Here is a 24,159-nt window from a genome sequence, read left to right on the forward strand (position 1 = left end):
AAGTATAAAGTTGGGGGATATATTACAGACAGAGCTTTACACAGATACTTTGAAACAATACGCTACAGCATTTTTATTTTATTTTCTTCAGAGTAACTGTTTGGCAGTAAAAGATGCAAGTGAACACAGAATGAGCTTTATGTATGTGATTTGTAATCAAGAAAACAAAATAGGAAAGCAAACAAAATTTATACATACAGTACTTTGAATTGAAAACAAAATATCCTGCAGGCATTTCTGTTTTAATTTCTTCAGAGTAACTGTTATCAGATGGAAAAGGAAGGCATGGGGACGAAATGGATACCTCAGATAATAACAAAAGACAGCGGCATCGTCAATATCGACAGTGTTGTGTTTAAAGACAACTTTTTATACTCAATGTCAGGCAACAAAAAGGGCCTTTGTTTACATCACTTCATAAGCCAGAACAAAAAAATCAGTGTATCTTCACATTTTTTTACAATTTTATGTAAGTCTGACAGAAATCAATGTTTGTGTGATGGAGAATGATGAATTAGAGATCTCCTATGAAAATAAACATGTGGAAAAATATACAAATTTTTATGCGTTGGCGGCCATTTCGAATAATTAATGAAGTCACGTGACCCTAATTTGCATGTTTTGGGGACAAGTGATTTATGGTGATTGTAAAGATATAAGGTTTTGCTGCATAGTCTTTGTTTATTTCAGATGTCAAACGTCATGCCACATGGTACTTCCAAATGTCAACTCCACCCCAGGGCCTTGGGTGCAACTGATTATCAATCCAATAAGATAAATAATTGGGGGTCACATTTTACAATTGATGAATTGGGGATGGAACATTTGTACAATAATAATTTGGAGGGGGTCGCTTTTGGCATTTCATTTGTAGCAAAGTTCCATCGCCCCACCCTACCCCACCCAGTAAAAAATACCGCAATTATACGGTGTCGCTCACATTTTATCAGAATTGGTACATACCAGTATGGGTACCAAAGATCAACCAGAAAAACAAGAATGACAAAAGCAAGTAAGGTCTGCAACGTAGGTACTGGAGGTAAACTTTGAAACATGCATACCAACTTCTATAGCAATGGGACAAGCAGATCCTACATACATAAGCAAATGTCAACAAAAATTAGCTAGAGAAGCTTGACAAAACGAAAAGGTTGGAGAGGGGGAAAAAAGAGTGGGAAAAAATATAAAAGGGATCTTTTAAAAAGGAATGCTACCTCATCAATCTTCTATCCCCTACCCCCTCCTGAATATCAAATGTTCCACCCCTTGGTTGACCATGTTTACATAAGACCAGCTGGCAGTATATTTACAACTTTGGGGATGTTTTAATTAATGCTATGAGTGCTATCATTCAAATGTAAACAGCACTTAAATCAGTTACAGATAGTGAAATTCCTTCCACTGTGGGGGGGGGGGGATTATGACATCTGGAATTATCCTGGATCCAAATTTCTCATCAGTTCTTGTGTGTCTTACATGCGAAAGTTGCAAAAATTGGTTCGCAATGAAAAAATTTACCTCAGCTTTGTTTTCTGGATCAAATTTTACTACAAATTGATATTAAACATGACAAAATTATGTTCACAGCCTTCGAAACTGTCTCACAACAAATCCTTGGTTGGTGTAGGTCATTTAAGGTCACAAAAGAAAATTACCTAAAATATAAATATTCGGGGGTTTCCCAACACTTTGAGCATAAAATTTATCTAATAACATCCCTCGGGACTTTTGTACCAAATTACAAAGCTATCAGACAAGTAATTTTGAGAACAAGTTTTCTTGACCAAATATGACAAAATTGTCTTAAAAATACAAATTTGTATATTTCAGGACAATTTCCACATATCTGACTATTGTCATCCCTGGACATCTGTACACCAAATATAAAAGCCGTCTGTCCAGGGGCTTTAAAATGAAAATATTTTTTACGATTTTTTGACCAAAAATGACAAAAATTGCCCCAAAACAGTAATATTTCCAATTTTGTCGTGATTTCAACAATTAGAAGGGTAACACCCTTGCAAACGTCCAATCCAAATTTGAGAGCAATTGGGCTAGCGGTTTCAGAGAAGAAGAAATTTTACTTAAAATGAGAAAAATAACCAAAAAATTCAGCAAAAATATAAAATTCAAGATATCTTCACGATATTCATCAAACTGATTTTGATCAACCAGATTAGTTATTCTTGAATAAAAAAATCGACCAAAAATTCGGAAAATTGCCCCAAAATTACAAATATGAAAATTTCAATTCAATTTGTATACACTTGACTAAGGTCATCCTGAGGAACATGTATACCAACTTTCAAAGCAATCAGATGAGTGGTTTCAGAGTTAAACATTTTTGACTAAAAAATGAAAAAATTACCTGAAAAATAGAAACTAGACACAGATTACTTTATAAAAATCGGCTTGAGCTGTGCTTTTTTTGCATTTTAAAAACGCCGGTTTATTATCGGCGTTTTTCAAAACAAATTGATTTACTTACACAAATTTCAAAAGAGAACAAGAGATTAAATACATGTAAATAGTCAAAGTCATCATGGATGTCCCTTCCTTCCTCTTTGACGTTGAAAGGAACCATGCTCGACGACCTGATAGTTCATGTGTACGTAATGATGAGGACAAAAGTACACTATCTGCGGTTCCACATAACTCTGACAAAACTGGCCAACAACAAGAAGTCATGTCGCAATACCGACTGACGTGAAACATGTCAGACAAGATTTTGTAAGAAACATATTCGATGTAAATAACACATGAAATTCACAAATATCCAAAACAACTATACAAAGTAATGTCAGTAGTTTCATCTTACTGAAAAGATGATTTGACGGATATGTAGAAATCTGCAATATTCTTTTTCGGGTCAGTGACCAATCGTCATAATAAAAATCCTGTACTTGGAATTTTACATCTCTTCGTCAAAGGAAGGGTATGGAGCAAGTCGTTCCTTGCGTGATTTACCGAGTCCGTGAAAAGTAAAAATGAGGCTTGGCATAGTGCGGAAGCTATGTAACGATGAGAGGAATAATTGAAAGTTTTTGCTGGAATGGAGAGAAAGAAATTATTTTTTCAAATTGTATTTTTAGCTGCGAACAGTTAACTTTTAATGTTTGTGGGGAAAAAATAATACATGGCCTTGTTGTTACATTGACAGCTTAAAACAAAATAATCACATGATACTCAAGTGAAACATGTCTAGTGGTATTTCGAACTCTTCTTCAGCTACTTCATAGTCAGAGCCAGCTCTGTCTTTGCCAGTGTGTAGTGACAGTGACAGTGCCCGTAGGCAGAACAGGGCAGTATAGCTGTATTAACTTTGATAATTTTGACAATAATTTTGTTCAGTTTATACAACTGCGTTCTTGTCATACTCCGTACAGCACGTGCCAACACAGCCTGTGAAAATGTACTGCGCAATTTGTATCATTGACAAATGACGATCAGTCTGGACTCTAATTCAATTATGCACCAAAAATTTATATTATGGCTTTTGTCGACAAAGGGAATATTGTGTATTTCAACATACCTTAGAAAGACAGCAAGAAACTGTATTTGATATATAGCATAGATATATTGAAAACAATATCAACAGTTGCAGCTTCTGCCCCGATACTAGGCTTACTTGTGTTTTTACAAAAATTAATACATTTTTAGAGTTTTCGAGACAAAAGTAATGAAATGCGACAAAATACTTTTAGATGTTTAATTATTAATATTATTAGGACAATTGGATGAGATTAAAATGTTATTAAATTTTCGTTGAATTGCCCACCAAATTTTGGAACCATAAAAAGTAAACGGAAGCAAAAAATGTTCAGGTCCCTCATAGGCACAACAAAATATTGAAGTGCCCCTCTATACTAACCCCAAACTTTTCGAGTCCCCCCGAATTCCTCCAGCCCCTCACTGTTTTCGTGAATGCAGCCTTATATGCCTACTCAGCACAGGCGCTCCTTAGCTGGGTAGTCTGCTAAGTAGATCGATTTTCTGATCGATTATTGATCGATATGACCGCCACTGCAACCTAAATATGGCATATCGACTACGGGATCAATCGATCGATCCGAAAATCGATCTACTTAGTTGACTACCAAGCTAAGGAGTGCCTGTGCTACTCAGTGAATAACACAAACACTATGTGGAAAATAAAATAATCATCTATTCTCTAACCAACACAGTAATAAAGTTATCTGCGTGAAAAAGATTTATGCCAGTTTTCTGGAGCGGTTGCTCACGATGCTTCCATGTGTCAGTCATTCGAAACAATGAACCCCACGAAGGTAAGCTGCCTTTTATACCCAAGGAATGGCTTTAAGGCTGTTATTGTATGATGGGCTCCACGTATTACAACAGCGCTTAGAGTTTGAATATGTGCACTGTTTTCATCCACGGTCCCTCCACCGTGCTTCATCTGACATCTAAGTCATCAGAGTCATGTCAGCGTGGGCCTTGTTCATCGACACAACTTACTATTGCTAAACAGATGATTTCAGCGCCGGTTAGAGTAAGAAAAGATGGTGTCTTGAAAAGGAAATGCATAAAGACACGCATATTATTGTTTTGAAAGCATTTCACCCGATAGGTTTTACCTGGTCGTGACGTCAGTATCGTGACATTGCCAATTTCCATATATGTACAAGTTTGGTAAATGCAGGTCTATATATTATATAGACCTGCATTTACCAAACTTGTAACCAATGTCATGTAATACCAACGGGACAATAGCTGCGACATTAATAATATTTAAATTATTTAAAAAAATTAAGGGATTGAAACCGCTAATTCAACAACCTTCATATGGAGTGAGTTCCATAGAGTGCACAGATCTTGCGTTTCGAGTCATGATTGTCAAAATTTGATTAAATAAAAGGAAAAATTAGTCAAAATGCTGCTCTGCGGGTATATCGACAGCTTGTTTAAGTAAAGACTTTATTTTTCATTTCTTATTATTCGAACTTTAATGATTAATCATGACTCGGTAAAAGTTGCATGAGCAGAACCCAAACAAAACACCAGTAGATGTGAGCGAGTGTTACATCGACAGCGCCACCAGTTGTATACTTCACGTACCTGTGACGTCAACGACGAGGGCCTATCAGTGGGATCAGTTCACAGGCGTGCTGTTTTCTGGGTAGTTTCTATAAGTGTAGTCTATTCTACGTTTCGACGTTCTCTTCCGTAGCCTAATCACCAAGGTAAGAAACAGAATTATCCGGCCTGCCAAGAAACTGCACGTTCTAGTCGAAAAATAAACACAAATCCTTCATAGAGTTACCTAGTTAGATGCGGAAGGATCTCGGCTGTCCAAAAAACACACTCATGTCACGATAAAATGACAACTTTCGAAGAAATCTGCCGCGTTTTGACAACATCGGCGTTTCTGATGGCCACCGTTGTAATAACGCAACTCATTAACATAATGAACGGTTGTCTGCACATAGAAAGTGGTGCATCTCAGTCTGATGCCGTTGATGGCGTTGCTCACGGACCAATCAGCGATGCGGACGGCGTACAATTATGATAATGAGTTGCGTTATTACAACGTTGGGCGCCAGAAATGCCTAGTTTGTCAAAACACGGCAGATTTCTCCTGAAGTTGTCATTTTATCGTGACATGAGTGTGTTTTTTGGACAGCCGAGATCCTTCCGCATATAACTAGGTAACTCTATGAAGGATTTGTGTTTATTTTTCGACTAGAACGTGCAGTTTTCTTGGCAGGCCGGATAATTCTGTTTCTTACCTTGGTGATTAGGCTACGGAAGAGAACGTCGAAACGTAGAATAGACTACACTTATAGAAACTACCCAGAAAACAGCACGCCTGTGGATCAGTTGCACGTTCTCAGGCAGGCAATGGCGCTCACGTCTACAATTTAAATCCCCGTTTTTGCTTCCAAAGTTTCGCGAAGAGAACTAGGACAGCATCCAAGATCATGGCAGCCGCTTGTTCAGAAGGAAACATTGACCTCGACGAAAATCTCCTTGTCTGCGGTATCTGTTCGGAAAGGTATAAGAACGCAAAACTACTTCCGTGTTGGCACAGTTTTTGTGAAGAATGTCTGCGCAAACTGATCGAAATCAGCAACGGCCTGACGTGTCCGTATTGTCGCCGCTCACACGATGTTCCTGAGGGCGGAGTGTCGGATCTTACAGGCAACGATTTCCTAAATGATATGGTAAAGTCATGCAGTGGACCAGAGAATGTCACCGGCTTGCAGAAGTCGACTTGTCAAGCATGTGATGAGGGACGTGCCAACAAGATATGTGTCGACTGCCCTTTGGACTTATGCAGTACCTGTGAAAGCGTACATACTCGTATCCCCGCAACTAAAACCCATCGTTTGGTGACCCTTGAAGAATATCAAAGTTCATACAAGGACAGTGTTTCTGACTGCACGTCAGCGTGCTGTAAGATTCACCCGGCGAATCATGAAAAGTTTTACTGTGACTCATGCCTTGTGTTATGTTGCTCTGAGTGCATCATGGCAGCCCACAGGGAACACATTAACGACGTCAAAGATTTACAAACAGCAGCAGCCGAGTGGACAGAATTATTGAACGGTAATTTGCAAAAGATGGGGTTCAAAGAGAAGAAAACTGCCGGTTTAAAGAAAACCTTGCGAGAGATGATAAAGGCTGTTGATGAACTTTACGAGAGAGGAGAAAATAAGATAAAAGAGTGGACGCAGCGTACGCTTGACTTTGTGAAAAAGAAAATTGAAGAGAATGAGAGAGTGCTACTGGAAGAGTTGAAACAGATACACGATTCCAATAAGACAACGCTGAATGCAAAAATCAAGGAGCTTGATTGCATCGAGAGTGACTCCAGTAGCGTTACAGAATTTGTTGAAGCAGTGAAGCATCATGGGAATGCAACACACTTAATGTCAGTCAGGAAGGGTTTGACATCCAGAATCGAAGAGCTTCTCTCTTTGTATGATGATGTGAGTCAGATAGAGCCATGCAGTATTTTCGAATTTCTGCCTTGTGGTGATTTTCTAGAAGAAGGCAAACTTGGAGAAGTTGCAATAGACAAATTCCAGTTCAAGGAAATTCCAGAGTTCGTCAGGGTGGGAGATGAGGTAAACATCAAACTGGTCACAGTCAGTCAACAACAAAAACTGAATGTATCTGAAGAAGACATCCAAGTTGATGTTACATCATCCACTGATGAGACAGTTGCTACCATGGTAACCGGTAATGAAGATGGAACATTTTCAATAACATGGCAAGCCACAACAGAAGGACTTTACAATGTGTCAACATCTGTGTTGGGTAAACCTACTGGGACTGTGGCAGTTATTAAAATTGTTCCAAAGAAGGGTTTACTTCATGTCTTTAAGGAAGATAAGAAAGGAGCTTTTGTATATTTTTGGGGTGTAACAATGTTAAGAGATACAGTGGAATTTGATCGAGTGTCCGTTTTGCCTTGCAGAGCTCGACAAGTCTACATGTTGCTTATCCTTAGAAAAGTAAACATTTGCAACAAATTGAGTATTTGGTGTTAGATTACAGCGCACGCGGCGAACGTTTCCCAGACACTGTCTCGTCTACAATAATGACAGTCGTTTCAGCATGCCACTCATGCACAAGCTTGACACCGCACTATAGCTATAGCACATCATCAAAGTTTTCTTTCAGCTACAGCTTTGTGTACTTTGATTTGGGAAATATAACTCAGACAAAACTCACTGGCATATTTTTCGAGGATCTATATCTCGAGGAAAGTCCTCAACATCAACCGGACTGACTCTCGGCGTTTTATTACAGTGAAACATTGTATTTTTTCAGCAAGGTAAAGAATATTTTGAAGGCAGAGAGATATCATCGTCCCCTCCATGCTAACCCGTTGCCGTGTATGATGCCGTCCGGGAATTAAGTGCCAAAATACGGTGAATTATTTCAGAAACACTTGGTGTGTTATTCAATGGCACAAAATGTACCGTGTTGATTGAATTGCACTTGCCTGTGCAAAATCAACACTTTTCTTCAAGTCTATTTTGTAGCTCAGAGAAGTGTCAATTCAGAGAGAAGTGTCAATTGAGAAAGTTTCATTTAGCTGAGACAAAAGAGAAAGCGGGATTAAAGTTTCATTTAGGAGTGTTTTAGCATTTTCTGGTTGACAATATTCAGTGTTGTATCGTGTCAAACTTGTTGATAGAGTAGACTGCACTCGCAATGCTACAGACTGCATGCTGAAGGAACTGTTGTCGTGATTGCTGACATCGAGAGGAGAAGAAAGGTTTTTTTTTAAAGAATTTACTTGTTTCTTCATAAAGTTCCCAATTTAAAGTAAACACCTAAAGAAAACTGGTGAGGTGCATGTAGTGCAGTGTTATGCTTGTTGTCAGTGACATGCTGAAACGACTGCAGTGATCGTGACGAGACAGTGTATGGGAAACGTTTGCCGCGCGCTGTAATCTAACACCAACCAAAGACGAAGACTCAATTTGTTGTAAATGTTTACTTTTCTAATGATAAGCAACATGTAGACTCGTCGAGCTCTGCAAGGCAAACCGGACACTCAATCAAATTCCGCTGTAATGTGATCATGGCTTGCGATACTGGGCTGAAATTTGTATTTTTCAGGTTGAAGGATGGAAATGACATTATCACTCCAACCTTTTCATTGTCAAAGCCAGTTGCACCCTATTATTCGGCAGTGTCCAGCGATGGCTTGATCTTCATCACTAGTTCAGATAAAATAGCTCTTATTAATGGCAAAGATGCCAGATACTTTGGGGAAGGTATAATTGAATCAGCAGTTGGTATTGCTGTCCATCCACTCAACAAGTGTGTATATGTAGTTGACAAAGGCGCTAGATGTGTAAGAGTGTTCAGTAATGATGGTGTTTATATCTTCTCGTTTGGACGTGAGCATCTTGAGAAACCAAGGTGTATTTGCATTAACAACGGTGGCGATGTCATGGTGTCAGATGAGGGGAAAAACAGTATTGAGATATATAGAGCTGATGGTCAGTATCAATACACATTGTCTAGCAACCTCAGCTTGAAAGAACCAGAAGGTATAGCTGTTGACAAGGATGGATGTGTTTATGTGTGTGATTATGGTAACAGCAGAGTTTTGAAAGTGGATAGCAGGGGGAACTTGATCTCCTGTATAGCCAAGGTAGAACAGCCAATGGGCATTTGCGTTACAAATGACACACCACCAAGAGTGATAGTTGCTGACAATGTTGAAAGCTTAAGAGTAGTCAGGGTGTTTGCCCAGTAAGTACTACAAAAACAGTATACAGTTTATGATCTTAAACAGTGGAGATAATGAATAGAAATGTAAATAAAGCCTCTATGAAAATGTTACTGTTTAGCGTATTCGTCTTTCAATAATTTGTAAAGCAGTTGGGTGTGTTTTCATTATTTGTATTTGCACGTTATTAAAAAATGTGTGAATGCGTTGATGTAACTGAAATTCGGAATACAGCTGTAATTTATAGGTATTTATGACTTGAGTTGCATGTGAAAAGAACAGTCGCTGCTGAATCCACCATGGCTGCCTGCAAAGAAGTGGTGGTTGACCATTGTGAAATCATGCTTGGGATAAGTCCCATCTGCGATGCATTGTTGTGTCCTGGGCTTTTGAAGTGTGCAGCGATACCAAGTATGTACACTTGTACTGCTGCAGTTTCTGGCGAGAGAACAAAGAGTTTTACAAAGGAACTGAAATATCATGAGATGATGCACAGTGCAATAGTTGCGTTCCTTTCGCCAATCCATCTCGAACACAAATTTGTAGAATTACTTCGATAATAGTAAAACAAAAGTTACGTACACCTGCGCCTGAGTTGGCGGTATACACGCTACATAACCTCCTCGTCTGATAAGATAGTTTCAGTGTTTGAAAAGTGAACGTAAATTTGATAGTTAAGTGTTAAGTATTGCTTTTACATCAGTGAACACGAGAATGTTTGAAGACCAAAACTTGAAAAACACTGTCCAAGTTTATTCATAGATAATTTCTTATTGGGTTTGAGATTGAATTCACATGGAAATAGTTTCATGGAATTCCTTTCTCAAAAGAACAAACACGTAAGCACTCATTTTCATGCCTTTGTATCATGTGAGAGTAGTTAAGAAACGACAAGATATTCTTGGTTTGATATTGATGTAAACGTATTTAAGCCTCATGTACGCATAATTGCTATTGTTAATTAATGTATTTATTTTATCTTTGGACTTGCCCCAAGTCTGGGGGTTTATTAATATCAAAACAGAGAAACATTAAGGAATGAACTTCAGAAGATTTTCGTGTTGATTTTGAGGTGATAGCTAAATTGAAGCATAAAACTTCGGCTGAGTGTCGCGTAGAGATGGTGGAGTGAACACGAAACCCACAAGTCGCAACGCGAGCCAGTAACTACAACGTTTGCTCGAGAAATGCCAAACGACTAAAGTGTTAGTCTATTTATTTATTTACAAAATTTCCATTTGATATTTATAAAGAGTACATTTATTTGCGGTTACGCACCTATTAACAACTTTTGTAATGCGACGGACCGAGGCCCTGCATTGGAATTTGTAATGAGCTTGATTGTGTCTCACAGTGACAAACACGTGTCCGATTATGGTCATCGCTGCCCGTGTCACTTAAAGACGTCAACGTCATCATGTCGACTATTTCTCTCATCCTGCAATCACTTACATGAACTAGTTTTCCTTTGAAAGTGAAGCCGGAAAATAATGCAAAACGAACAGTTCATGCAAAAGCCTATTTTAACCTTAACTAATGGGTTTGCATGTCAGCCGTCGATTTGTTTCTGGTCGACAACACTCCAAAGCGTGCGTTATCGTCGCTTTTGTATTCCCTTAAAGGCTAAATCACAATCTATGTGACTTGTAATGTCATTAAATTCAAATTCATAGCAGTCATAGACTCGATATGTGGATCTGCATTACCTCCAGCCCCCCTACCATCAGACCTAGATACAAACAAGGAAAAGGGAGTATCAGTCTGAAAGAAGTCTCAGCGATTGAAACTTATATTTACAACAACAAAAGTCGTAGGCAGGGAAACATGATTGCACCAAGAAAAATATATTTTCGCTTATTTGACTTACCCTACTGTGTAAACCGGCCCAAGCTGGTTTTCCCCCAGCATTTTTAAAGGGGCAGGTTAGTTATCAGTGTTATCGCTAAATCAAATTGATTCACTTGACATACTTTCAAAAGGGAACAAGGGAGTCAGTTGTCATGGATGTCCCTTCCTATCATTTTGACGTTTACAGAAACCAAGCTCTGCCGACAACCTGAATAGTTCATGTGCACGCAATTAATAAGTGACAGGTACCTATTTGTGGTTCCCCAACAACATAGCTTAGAACTTATGTCCAAGCACCGACTTACATTCAAGGTATCAGACAAGCATTTATAAGAACATTATTCAAATGTAAAATAACGCTTGAAATACACAAATATCCTACAAAACAATATCGGTACTTACATCTTATTGAAAGAACATATCTAGAATCTGCAAAGAATATCACTGCCCAGTGAGAGCGGTATTTCTTCTTCAGTTTTCTGAACAAGAAGAACAAATTGTCGTAAAAATTCCCGTACTTCGACTTTTATGACTCTTCATAAAAGTCAGGGTAAAGAGCACGTCCTTCCTTAGTTCGGCAAACCAGTGTTTTAGAGAAATGTTTATATGTCGGCATACGCTGGCTAAATCTTCAAGGTGTGACAGGGCCCTAAAATGGGTTCCAGACTGCATCATCATCATATGCTACGGTTTCGTTCATGATATTTTAATTTAAAATGCTTTCACGGTGTTGCAGTTATTGTGCGAACACCAGTCATGTTCTTATCGTGTAGGCCTACTAGTACTGGAATGACAAGTGTTGTGTCCGACCCGTACCGGTTATTGATAAAATACTACGAATCCAGAGTAGAACTCATTTGCCAACACATGTATTGCTTTATGTTGTGGTTCTGTTGTGTTGTCAAGGTGTATAACTTGTGTTTTCTAAATTTTAGGGAAAGATAAAGAAAACGTTATTTTATGGAAGAAATAACGCAATGTTCTAATAGGAGCACGTCGTTCCTTGCGCGGTCTACGGAGTCCGCAAAGGGCAAAACTGCAGGCCTGGGGAGCACAGTAGGAAGGCTTAACACGATATTGGAACTAATTTGGGATAATTAGATGGTGAAGTAATGTCTTTAAAATCTGCAAATGTAAGCTCATCTGCTTTTCTTTGTACGTTACAAACTTGTTTTTATGGGTAATTTGTAATATTGAGACATTCAGCTATAGGGCACCCAACATTTTTTAGAAATTTAAAAAATACGAAGATCCAATTATCCCAAATTAGTTCCAATCGTGTTGCTTTGGAATGATGATGGCGAGAGGGATGGCGGAAAGGTTCTTTGCTGAGGTGAGAAAGGGTTGTTTTCAAATTGTAGTTAGGTGCAAACAGCTTAAATGTCTTTGAGTTAATATTAATAATATTAGCAGTGTTGCTACTTTGGTAACGTAAAACAAAATAACCACATGATACTCAGGTTGAACATGTCTGGGCGGCACTGCGACCGTATATGTCAAATTTGGAACTTGAAACAATATATTAAAGCATCTGGGCATTTTGATCACCCCTCCTAAAGTCTTGCGGCCCATCCCTAACTGAAACAGCAATCAAGTGATCCGAACTCACCCCCATGACATTATCATATCTGCCTTCATGCACAGGAAAGTAAATTGTTACTGCAACCAACAGGAGCAAGATAAAAGAAGTTTTATTGTTCCCAGGATATGGAGTTAAGATAAATGTAATCTACTTGCAAAGCAATTTGCCCTGGGCGACGTACCTCCCAGTTTAGAAATGACATTATCGGGATTGCGCCAACTGGTTTCTTATATATTCATTATCAAATTACTTTTTAGGGGTCACGATAGGTCAACGTATGTCCAGTCACTTTGGCAAGTCAAAACAATAAATTGAACGGTGATGCCTTCTGGCTTCATGTTACCCGTAACATACAAAAATGTATGTGAATAAGAGACGACATGTAACAGCGTTGGTGAAATAGATTATGAAACCTGCCTACTTTTATATTTTTGAAACGTGTACTCATCTTGATCACGTTTCCTTTATGAATAGTGTGGAGACGATAGTATAATGGGATAATTGTACGATGTTTTCGCGTTGAAGGAAATTCTTGAACCACATTTCTCCCTTACGAAATTTACAAATTGTAATATCATCATGAACAATGCAATAAACATTATTGGTGAAAACGCCACACGTTAAGGAGTACAGTAACATTTCAGACACTGGGTCGTTATTGGATAGTGATCAGTGCAATTCGGTTCAAACCAAAACTACAACAAAAGGTATCGAAGCTACATTGCCCTGCACCTACTCACTACGCTCTACATATTAACGATGATAAAGAACAAGATATCACACGGTTAGATTGCGATAAATAGTAATTGCAACCAGTACTGTCTGGAGAACTTGTAAAAAGGAACACGAACGACTATGTATAAAAGAAGAAATTGATTCCCGAATGAAAGTTGGTGTCTTCTGTATGCCCTTTGAAGACAGGACTTGGGTAAGCGGGTCTAGTTTTTGCATTAATATGTGAACAGTTTCCGGTGTGACACAAATTGAAACGTTCCAGGTCAACACAGCTTTCAGGTCGCTGGAAACATGACATTTCCACTTAAGCGGGATTGTCGTTTGCCCTTATCCCATTCCACACACATAATAAAGTAATACTTTCCCTTCGTCGCTCCTCAGGATCACCATATAGCCTTCGAACACAGTTCGTAATCTTGGTGTTACCATGGATACAGTCGGTAGTATGTCGGCCCATGATGTTAATATATGTAGGTCGAGCCTCCCATGCGTTGTGGAAGATAGGGAAAATTCGCAACATCTGAGATCAGGGCACTAACCGAGAAACTTGTTCACGCTTCCATCACGTCTTGCTCAGATTATTGTAACATTTTGCTTTTTGGCCTGCCTGCTCATGAAATTCAAAAGCTTCAAACTACTCAGAATTCTGCAGCTCGCTTAGTTACTGGAACAAGAAAAACCGATCATGTCACACCTTGTCTCTATAGATTACATGTTTCCGGTTAAGCAAAGGATAGAATTCAAAATTCTTAGCATCACTTTTAAGTTCTCAATGGTCAAGCTCTAAAGCATTTAGGTGAAATGCTCACAGTCCGTGACACTTCGCTCTCATTCCAGTGTTGTAAGTACAGTATATTGCGGTAAAAGGGCTTTCTCAATTTGTGTACCTCGCTGATGGAGTTCTCTGCCATTACGTCCATTACATATTCGAGCTGTTCAAACTGTTACATTGAATGTTTTTCAAAGTAAACTGAAACTCACCTTTTCAATTTTTTTTATTCGTAATTTTCGTAGTTTTTATGGTGAGTTTTTATAAAATGTTGCTTTTTTTCTTTGCTTTTTACTGACAAAGTTATTGGTATATTTCATGGTCGTGACATCGTCTGACGGTCGCTAAAATGGGTGTCAGACTACATCATCATCATATGGTACGGTTGTGTTTATGAAATTTTAAATACTTTCACGGTGTTGCAGTTATCGTGCAAACACCAGTTATCGTGTAATGAAATACCGGTAATTCAGTTAAACAACATATCAGAAAATGAATTGTAAGATCGATGTAGTAGCTATAGATTAACAGCCGTTCGCTGTCGTGAATTCAATTGAAATCATATCAATGAAAGTTACAATGTTTCGTAAAATTCAAAACTCGCTTTAACTTTCGATTTAATTTTCTAATCATGTTCTAAAGTCGTAAAATACAGTATATTTTTCAACTTCAATGATTATATTGAAATACACTGTGTTCGTGGTCTAGAGTCAACACGACGTGCACTGGCGATTATGTGTTTTATGTCCGATCCGTACTGGTTGTGGTTTTGTTGTGTTGCCAAGTTTATAAATTGGGTTTTTAAAAGCTTTAGGGGAAGAAAAAGAAAATGCTGTTCCATGGAACAAAAATAAAGGAATATTCTAATAAAAAAATACAGCGGTATTAAGCTAATCATCCTAAGAAAGTCCCAGATTAACCCGGGCTCCTCGGTTTTGCCCGGATGAGTTGATTGCTACAATTGAAGATTTGAAACCTTCTCAGTGATCAGAAAAATGTATAGCTCTGGTTTAATTTTTAAAATCACCTGGCAAACCTTACACAAAAGTTGAAAGCCGTAGGTATCCGCTCATACTTTTCTGCTTGTCCATTCAGTTTCGATAGCGTGTGACAGCGCCGCCATAGCCTAGCGCCTGCGAACCAAGGACCATGGGGCAGACCAGGGGGCGCTGTTCCCTAAGCAGTCCTACTCGTGTGAATGACCACTGCACATGCACTGGCTCCTTCTCATGCGAACTTATTAGAACTGTGGAAGTCCTTTAGGAAGGTAACGTGGCCATTGTAATCAATACAATGGCAGCCGCTTGCATAGAGGGCAATAGCCGTGAAGTCGATGAAAATCTGCTCGTCTGCGGCGTCTGCTCAGAAAGGTACAAGAATGCTAAACGACTTCCGTGTTGGCACAGTTTTTGTGAAGAATGCCTACGCAAACTGGTGGAAGTCAGCCACGGTCTTACTTGTCCGTACTGTCGCCGTTCACACGATGTTCCCGAGGGTGGAGTATCAGATCTTGAAAGCAGCGAATTTCTTAATGATATGGTGAAGTCGTCGTGTGAAGCAGAGAACATCGGCAGTTTGCGAACGTCACATTGCCAGGCGTGCAACCAAGGCACCGCTGACAAAGTGTGTGTGGACTGCCCTTTGACCCTGTGTGGTACATGTGCACGCGCTCACAGTGGTATTCCATTAACACGAAGCCATCGTGTATTGACCCTGGAAGATCATGAACTTTCAGAATTCAAGGCTAATAATTCTGAATGTAGTTTACCGCGCTGTGATATTCATCCCGCCTATCAAGTGAAGTACTATTGCGCCACTTGCGTTGTATCGCTTTGTTCCGAGTGCATCATGGACGACCACATGAAACACGAGTGTGTGGAGTTACAGGCAGCGGCGGCTGAATATACCGAATACTTGAACAGTCAGTTGGAAAAAGTGAAAGCGAAAGAGAAGACGGCAAGAGATAGAAAGAAAAGATTGCAAGATATGCTGAAGGATGAGGATGAACACTATGAGAAAGAAGAAAATGAAATCAAGGAATTGATGAAGCATACACTTGAAATGATGACGACGAAAATCGAGGAAAATGGAAAGATGTTACTGAAAAGCGTAAAAGATGTGTACGATTCCAATAAGGAGATACTGAATGCGAAAATCAAAGAACTTGATTTTATTGAGAGTGATTGCAATAGTGTCCAAGAATTTGTGGAAGCAGTGAAGCATCATGGGAATGCAAAACAGTTGATGTCTGTAAGGCAGGGTTTGACATCCAGATTTCAGGAGCTGCTCTCAGTAAATGATAGTGTAAGTAGGATGGAGCCATGCAGCGTTTTTAAGTTTCTGCCAAGTGCAGATTTTATGAAAGAAGGCAAACTAGGTGAGATAGCAACGAGCCAATTCCAGTTCAAGGATATTCCAGAGTTCGTCAATGTGGGAGATGAGGTACACATCAAACTGGTCACAGTCGGTCAACAACAAAAACTGAATGTATCTGAAGAAGACATCCAAGTTGATGTTACATCATCCACTGATGAGACAGTTGCTACCATGGTAACTCGTAATGAAGATGGAACATTTTCAATAACATGGCAAGCCGCAACAAGACATTATAATGTGTCAATATCGGTGTTGGGTAAACCTGCTGGGACTGTGGTAGTTCCAAAGAAGGGTTTACTTCATGTCTTTAAGGGAGATGCGATGATGGGGGCTTTGGAAAGTTTAACGGGTGTAACAATGTTGAAGAACGATGTGATCATGGTTTGTGATATCATGATTTTATTTGTAAGAATGAATCAAAGGAATGATCTCACCATACCAGTGATAATATTGTCAGAGTCATTTTTACCTCTCTATTCTGCAGTATCAAGTAAAGGTTTGATTTTCATCACCAGTTCAAAGGAAGTAGCTCTCATAAACGGCGAAGATATCAAATACTTTGGGAAAGGTATACTCATAGAGGCAGTTGGCATTGCTGTTCATCCACTTAACAGCTATGTTTATGTAGTAGATAATGGCGCACACTGTGTAAGAGTGTTCAGCCAAGATGGCGTGTATGTCAGTTGTTTTGGTCATGAACAACTGCAGAAACCAAGGTGTATTTGCATTGATAACAATGGCAATGTTATGGTGTCAGATGAGGGCTTAAACAGTGTCGAGCTATATAAAGCTGATGGTCAATTTCGACGATCATTGTCTCGCAATCTCAGCCTGAAACATCCAGAAGGTATAGCTATTGACAAGTATGGATATGTTTATGTGTGTGATTATGGTAACAGCAGAGTTGTGAAAGTGGATAGCAGGGGGTAACTTGATCTCCTGTATAGCCAAGGTAGATCGGCCAATGGGCATTTGCGTTACAAATGACACACCACCAAGAGTGATAGTTGCTGACGACAAAGACGACTTGTGTGTTGTAAGAGTATTTGCCCAGTGAGTACTACAATTAAGTTCCTTGATGGTGCTAGAATGATGCTACAAAATGAGTGGATACATGTATTTTCAATAATTTGTGTCATTATATATATTCTACCGATACTGAACAGATCCAGCATACATGTGAGAGTGCATATGCATATTCTTCAAAAATTGTCATGGATATAACTAGACATTACTTAAATTCTTTAGGCTGCTAGGATTTTTATTGGTGTTTATGCCTTGCATGATGAGTTTATTGCAAACGAATTTCCACAATGGTTGCCTATAGAAAGGCTGGTTGACAATTGTTATACCATATATGATATGTACAGTGAAAGTCTTACACGTGCGAAGACCGATACTGATCAATGAAAAGAACAGATATATCTAACTTTGGCCTTTTTACAGCCATCAACCGATGAAGGAAGACAATATTCCACTTCATTGATATTACTTTCATTAAGCCTTTCACCACCATGGTTTGTCCCAAATCCATTGTTTTCTATGGTAAAGTTGGACCTGTACTCAGGGAACTGGGGGTGAAAGGGTTAAGCAATGAGATGACAAACTGGCATGGCAGCTGATTTGAAAACAGAAACTGATGCCTATAATAAAGATGACTATGAAATAAGATTTTCACACATAATTTTATACAAAAAATGTGTGGTTTCCTAGGGATTTACGATTTCTATTGGGTTAAATTAATGTTCTGAAGTGTTACTTTATGTCACTATTGGAAGTGAAAAATTGTATCAACTCACACAATACATGAACATGGATGGAACCAGTACAATTTTCCAGTGTTAGTGAGGGTTAGATAACCATTTCAAATGATTTCATACAATCATATGAAGGAGAAGGAAAAATGTTTTGACAAAAAGGAAAATAAAACACAAATTTTTGTTCTCTAATTTAATATCTGCCGTTTGTTTTTTTGATGCATGATATACTAACTCCTATGTTCTAACTTCTCCTAATTTGTTTTCTCTAGATGTGGCCTGTACCAAGTAATATAGCAACACATCATTTGCATTGATAGAAGCATGAACAATGTGCATCATAACATTATGTAGATGCAGTTCGTGTTAACAATTTGCGACACAGCTTTGAAGGGTTGTTGATTCAGACAGGACAGCAATAAACTCGAACTTGAGGTCCATGCTGTGCTCTATGACACACCAGGATAAAGAGAAACCAGTCCTTACGGTCACATCTCACACACGGACACCCCTCTTTTAATCTGTTTGCATTCTCAGTTCCATGAAAACATGTCAAGGGCCACCATTGACAATGGGTTTGAGGTTGATCGCTGTGGTGAAAGAGTTGCTCAGTAAGGGCTGAAAGTTGTAAGGGGAATGAAATTTATGTCTGTATGGATCAGAGCACTTCACCATAAAGGCCAATTGCAAGGGAAAGCCTAGTATACGCCTCAGACTGAAAGACTTCCTACATGTTAGAGTTCCACCTGCAATTGCTAGACAGTTTTTTTCGTAAACTCAGATGCCTTCTCTCAAAGCTGCAATTTATCTACACTTCATGGGAGGTATTCTAAAGAATTTCTAAATTGTGTGTCAAGGTAGCTGTACAGGCAGTTAGCTGATAACAGACACTAACAAAGGTATGATGGAAACATAGTACCTCCAACATGTTCAGTTTTTATTGCATGGTAAATCAAATTACAAAAACGATAGCTTTTGAAACGTATGGAATTGTGTCATGGAAAATCAAATATTTTGGCAATAACCATTTCACGTGTTTGAAATGGCAAAAACAAATAGGTATTCCTTGATGTCAAATTGCATGCCATTTCATGTAACAACTTCACTTATCTATTGGACTGCAAATATGAAGCATATAGTAGCATCACCAGAGGATATAAACGAGCCCTGTAGGCAACTTAATATTTTGCGATATATGTTTAGTATTGAAGAGTTTATACTTCACGTTTTCACTATGATATTTCGACCCAAACTAAAAGTGAAAACAAAGTTCAAATGATAGGGTCTTTTTAATGCTATCAGAATTTGCTACAAAGCCCAACAGCTGATTTCGCCAATGAAGGTGCATCTAAACTATGTATCTGTAACACACATTGAAAATAAAATCAGACACAGAAAGTTGATCAAGAACTGAGAAATAGTATAAGTCGGTGTATTGACTTGTTGCAAAGGAAAATTCACAGGCCGGGAAAAATTAACATAAATGTTACAAAGTATTCTTTAATTCAAATCTGCATAATAAATGGGAGAAGACCACACACAGAGAAACAAAGGATCTTCTGAAATTGTTACAATGTTTGATTTGCATATCAATAGTTGACAGACACAAACACTGCATGCTGGGAATGACGTAAATACACAATCAAAATGAATACTATAATGTGTTTTGTTTGACACGGATTTGCACAATACCTAATTATTTACATTATGCCAAAAAAAAAGCAGACTTGCAATCCCGAGAGAGATGCAGCTTTATTAGGAACACAACTCTTTCACCACCTGTGTGGAAGAGCTGAGATAGCTGTCTCTTTGTGTTGTCTGATTATTGTCATAAAAAAGGTATTTCACAATAAGCTTTCTATTTTTGTAACTGCAAATGTTAATGTTGTTTCCAGTGCTGTATGCAGATAGAAGTCAAGTATATCTATATACTATACTGTCCTATTTGGTTCTAAATGGAGTCTACATCAGGACTTTTGATTCTAGCTTTTTTTGAAAAGACCCCTAACAAATTAATATTTCCCATCTTGTTTTCTCACTCTCTTCTACAACAGCAACAACTTACATGGCTTCATCTAAAAATCATGATCTACAAAATTCTCATGAATAATTGAATTCACATTTAAAACTACATTTGTATCTTATCCTGTCTGCTCTCTTTGTATCCGTGTTATCATTTTCGACTTCACAATTATCTGACATTTATCTGAACACTGCCCTCTAGAGCCAGGACCACGCCACACTGTATGCCCGCATTGGCTGAGTACTCATCCCTGGCAGTACATGTATTACACCAAAAAAAATTTCTCATGGAAAACAAAATTAAAAATTTCAAGCTGGTATCATGTAAATTATGTTGTATCATTCAAGAATTATAAAATAATAAAAAGAACAATAAAACATTCATTGCTATGATTATATCTTAGCTGTCAATTAATGTCTAGTTTGTGTACAAATATTAACAAAAGTACAACCTGGCACAAGTCATAATTCTTCAAGAGGTCATTAATTAAATACATGAACAGGTCAATAACACTTTCTCTCACAGGTCAATATCTCTACAGTGAGGTCAATAATTTTCACTAAACTAACTCTAGTATTTACAATAGTTTCTGTTAACTCAGTTTGCTATTTTGTCAACATAAAATCGTTTCCTCTAATACACTAAAATAACAGAGTAAAAATTTCACCTTAAAATTCAGCTATATTTCTCTTTTAAATTACTCAGATGAGTAGGCTTCAGTCTTAACATAATTCAGAAAGTCTTTAAAAAAATTAACTGTACTGTATTTGTGACAAAGGCGGTGAGGTTTAATTTGCATAAACAATCTGAATATGACTTATTTTCTTACAGACAGCGTAATTGCGCAGTTATCAGAGAATCTTTGAAAATACAACTTTTGCTACAGCATATTGAGTTTTGAATTTGGTAACGGTCTTTTCTATCAGAACGCAGCAATGCGACAGATCATTACAGTGAGTGAGTTTTCATGAGACGCTGCATCATCGTAATGAAACATTATCTGTCCCTGTTGTCTGCGATATCATTGAGTGAGCACATTATAAACCCAAACAACAAAAGTGGTCAAAAATATCTGAAAATAAAAAAGCAGTGTAAATAAGTTGAAAGGAATCAAAAGGCAAGTGTTTGATTTTAGAAAGTTGGCACAGTCAACTCAGCACAGCTCTTTCAAATCTTTAGAAGTTGACATTGAATATTGAAAAATAATATAGCACAGAATAGAACCACTTGCACACACACCAGTACAAAGTCATGTACTGGTCTTCATCTAAATATTTCCATAACAACACAAAAAAAATCCAAAAAAGGAGAAAGGCCCGGAAAATTTAGCATATTGACAGTAACATATAGCTAGCATCTTACACATTAAAATTATGTCAAATAAAATTGCTATTGAGTCGCAGACAATATAGGAGAGTAAAAATCTTACAATAATGGATACATATTGCAGTTTGGAATCTTCAGCATCACATATATCTAAAGCATCACAAATATGTGACACATACACATCCTGACTGTACATTTATTGCATGGGGGGAACCTTAGTTTACTTAGGAACAAGATTTGGAGCAGAGAAAGAGCTATGACAGAGTGAAAAAGCCAGAATTTTATTGATGTTCCTTGGAGACTAAAACACTAGTGTAGCAGGCCTTATCTTGGTACACAGATGTGGACTTTACATCACAGACTGAAATTTCAAAAGTTAGCCTGCAAGGTATTTGCTGACAAAAACTACGTTTTTTAGCAGAAATAGTCTCTTTGACTTATAAACTGAGTGACCATGTGATGCTGTTTGATTCAAGGCCATGTTTCTGCCCACTGAATGGCCTTCACCTTGTAATAGCCCGCAACAATGTTAAACTTGACACAACACATGAATATGGAATTCACTGTAAATATTAGACAATAACATTTTTTGAACACAGACTCAGAGAAAAATGGATATTATCAGTTTATGAGTAAAAGAGTTAAGAGCAGATGAAGAGGTTTTGTCCTAGTGGTTCAATTTGATTGACAAAGCAATACACTGTATACAACCAGATCAAGGAATTAGCATTTCTAAGTGAGTAGTCATATTACTAATATTACAAATGAAAATTGCACAGGTCACTGGACAAATTGTACTTACACAGTAAAATTCATACATACTGTGTCAACAATAACACATTCCACCCTGCACCGTCCTCCAAATTGGAATGTTCTGATTGTTCTCTAAGGTGGCACATTCCATTTTGACTGACATACAGGGGGTGGTTGAAAGAGGCAATGATTGACATGGTTGGTTAAAGTTTATATTAAAACACACGCATACAAATCGGCGCTCCGAACACGCAGGAAAACTGTACAGAATGTTTTACATGTTGTATGCAACATAGATAGGATCCAATTGGTCAGCTAGAAATCCATCTCTGAGATGCATCCTTTGCTTTTCACCCCTGGAGTTGATGGGAACGACTGCCGGGTCCACCACCACTACAACACCTACTATCAGGTAGTGTTCTTCCAGGACAACGTTGGTAACCAGTGGCACCAGATCCAGTGCTTCACTCTCTGTCCCATCTAACTCTACCACTACTACCAATAAATTGGTCCACGTAAATACAGCACTGAAATGACAAAATGTAATATGGAATCTTCAGTGATATGAATCATTCATGCCATTGTAATGGGTATGTATTCTGTTTGCTGAAATCTACTTGTGGTTACTTAGTAAACTGATGACAGACGATGCAGCTACAGCATTGAAGGAAAAAGTTTTGCCATCTACTGGTATCACTTACTTTGGTGGGTTTTTTGACAAGACGTATCCCGTCTAATGATTGATTACTCAATGTTACCATACTATGTCAGATGCATGGTTGATCAACTCAGTGATGACTCATTATCAATGGAGGGCATTCATGCACTACATCAATATGTCAAATACCTTTTTGTAATGATTGAAATATGACTTGAAGCGTGATGTTGACTCTAAGAAAATGCAGAATGTGCCTAACAGACAGTATTTCTGACACTCATCAATTTACTCTAATTTCTTCATTTCTGATGTGCTGTTTGTACTGGTTTGAAGCCAGCAAAGTCAACAAACTTATTACTATTATTGTGAAAATTTACAATTAAGACAGAGTATAGCCTTAATTTTGAATTTCAAATATCAGTAGATTTTAGGTACTTCGTTTCTCCTTCTAAACCACTCATTTCTATTTTTGATTTTGAAAGAAATTAAAGAGAATTGTTTTCAGTTTCCTTGAGGAGTTGGAGGGAAAGCTAAAATTTGCTGTTTTGAGGTGCACATTACCATGACATCCACAAAGTGACTACAGAGTTACTACAAACATGCTTTTATGATATCTGGCTATGCCATTTCCAAGGCTAATACAATTGTACCTGATACTCACCATTCACAGATACTTTTGTGAGCTCTGAGTACACTATTTTCAATATCAATAGGATGGTATCTCATACCACGTAGTATCATGGTCTCATCAAGAGAACCTACAATAAACAGTGCATCATGGCGTCCTGTAACCAATCAAAACAATGTAATCAATCAAAACAATGTAATTAATTAAATGTACTTACACTTGATGACATTTACAACAAACCTATTAAATCCGTAGTTAAAACAAGAATTTACCAGCAGGTTGACAAATCACTGTCTGATGGCCGATAGTCACTTAGATAAGCAACGTCTGGCTTCAACTTCTCTATGATTTTGAATTCATTAGCCGATCAGCTGTCACTTCATTCCACTATGTACCTTTTATCCCATACCTTGATTTTGCTCTTCTTTCAAAACATTTAGTATTCTCCCAGCTAGTATCACTTCTAATGCTCTATGTCTGAATCATTTTC

The 24,159-nt window shown here is 38.0% G+C and overlaps 3 protein-coding genes across 3 annotated transcripts in view; 2 read left to right on the top strand and 1 right to left on the bottom strand.

Moving 5' to 3' along the window:
- The first annotated feature begins 6,488 nt into the window (after positions 1 to 6,488).
- On the top strand, positions 6,489 to 9,241 carry LOC139144507 (tripartite motif-containing protein 2-like). Its single transcript, XM_070715205.1, has 2 exons — positions 6,489 to 7,370; positions 8,645 to 9,241. Exons 1-2 carry the CDS (start codon positions 6,489 to 6,491, stop codon positions 9,239 to 9,241), a joined length of 1,479 nt encoding a protein of 492 aa, XP_070571306.1.
- A 6,755-nt stretch (positions 9,242 to 15,996) lies between these two features.
- Positions 15,997 to 17,454, top strand: LOC139144508 (uncharacterized). The gene has a single exon (XM_070715206.1). It carries the CDS (start codon positions 15,997 to 15,999, stop codon positions 17,452 to 17,454), a length of 1,458 nt encoding a protein of 485 aa, XP_070571307.1.
- A 1,729-nt stretch (positions 17,455 to 19,183) lies between these two features.
- LOC139144136 (disco-interacting protein 2 homolog C-like) overlaps positions 19,184 to 24,159 on the bottom strand; it is a 72,509-nt gene continuing 67,533 nt past the window's right edge. The window contains exons 37-38 of the mRNA XM_070714801.1: positions 23,703 to 23,826; positions 19,184 to 22,910 (exon numbers count right to left, since the gene is read on the bottom strand). Coding sequence (XP_070570902.1) covers positions 22,658 to 22,910; positions 23,703 to 23,826 — 377 coding nt within the window. The 3' untranslated portion in view covers positions 19,184 to 22,657. The remainder of the gene's footprint in view (positions 22,911 to 23,702; positions 23,827 to 24,159) is intronic.

Source organism: Ptychodera flava, chromosome 11, assembly GCF_041260155.1.
Source record: "Ptychodera flava strain L36383 chromosome 11, AS_Pfla_20210202, whole genome shotgun sequence".
NCBI classification, from domain to species: Eukaryota; Metazoa; Hemichordata; class Enteropneusta; family Ptychoderidae; genus Ptychodera; species Ptychodera flava.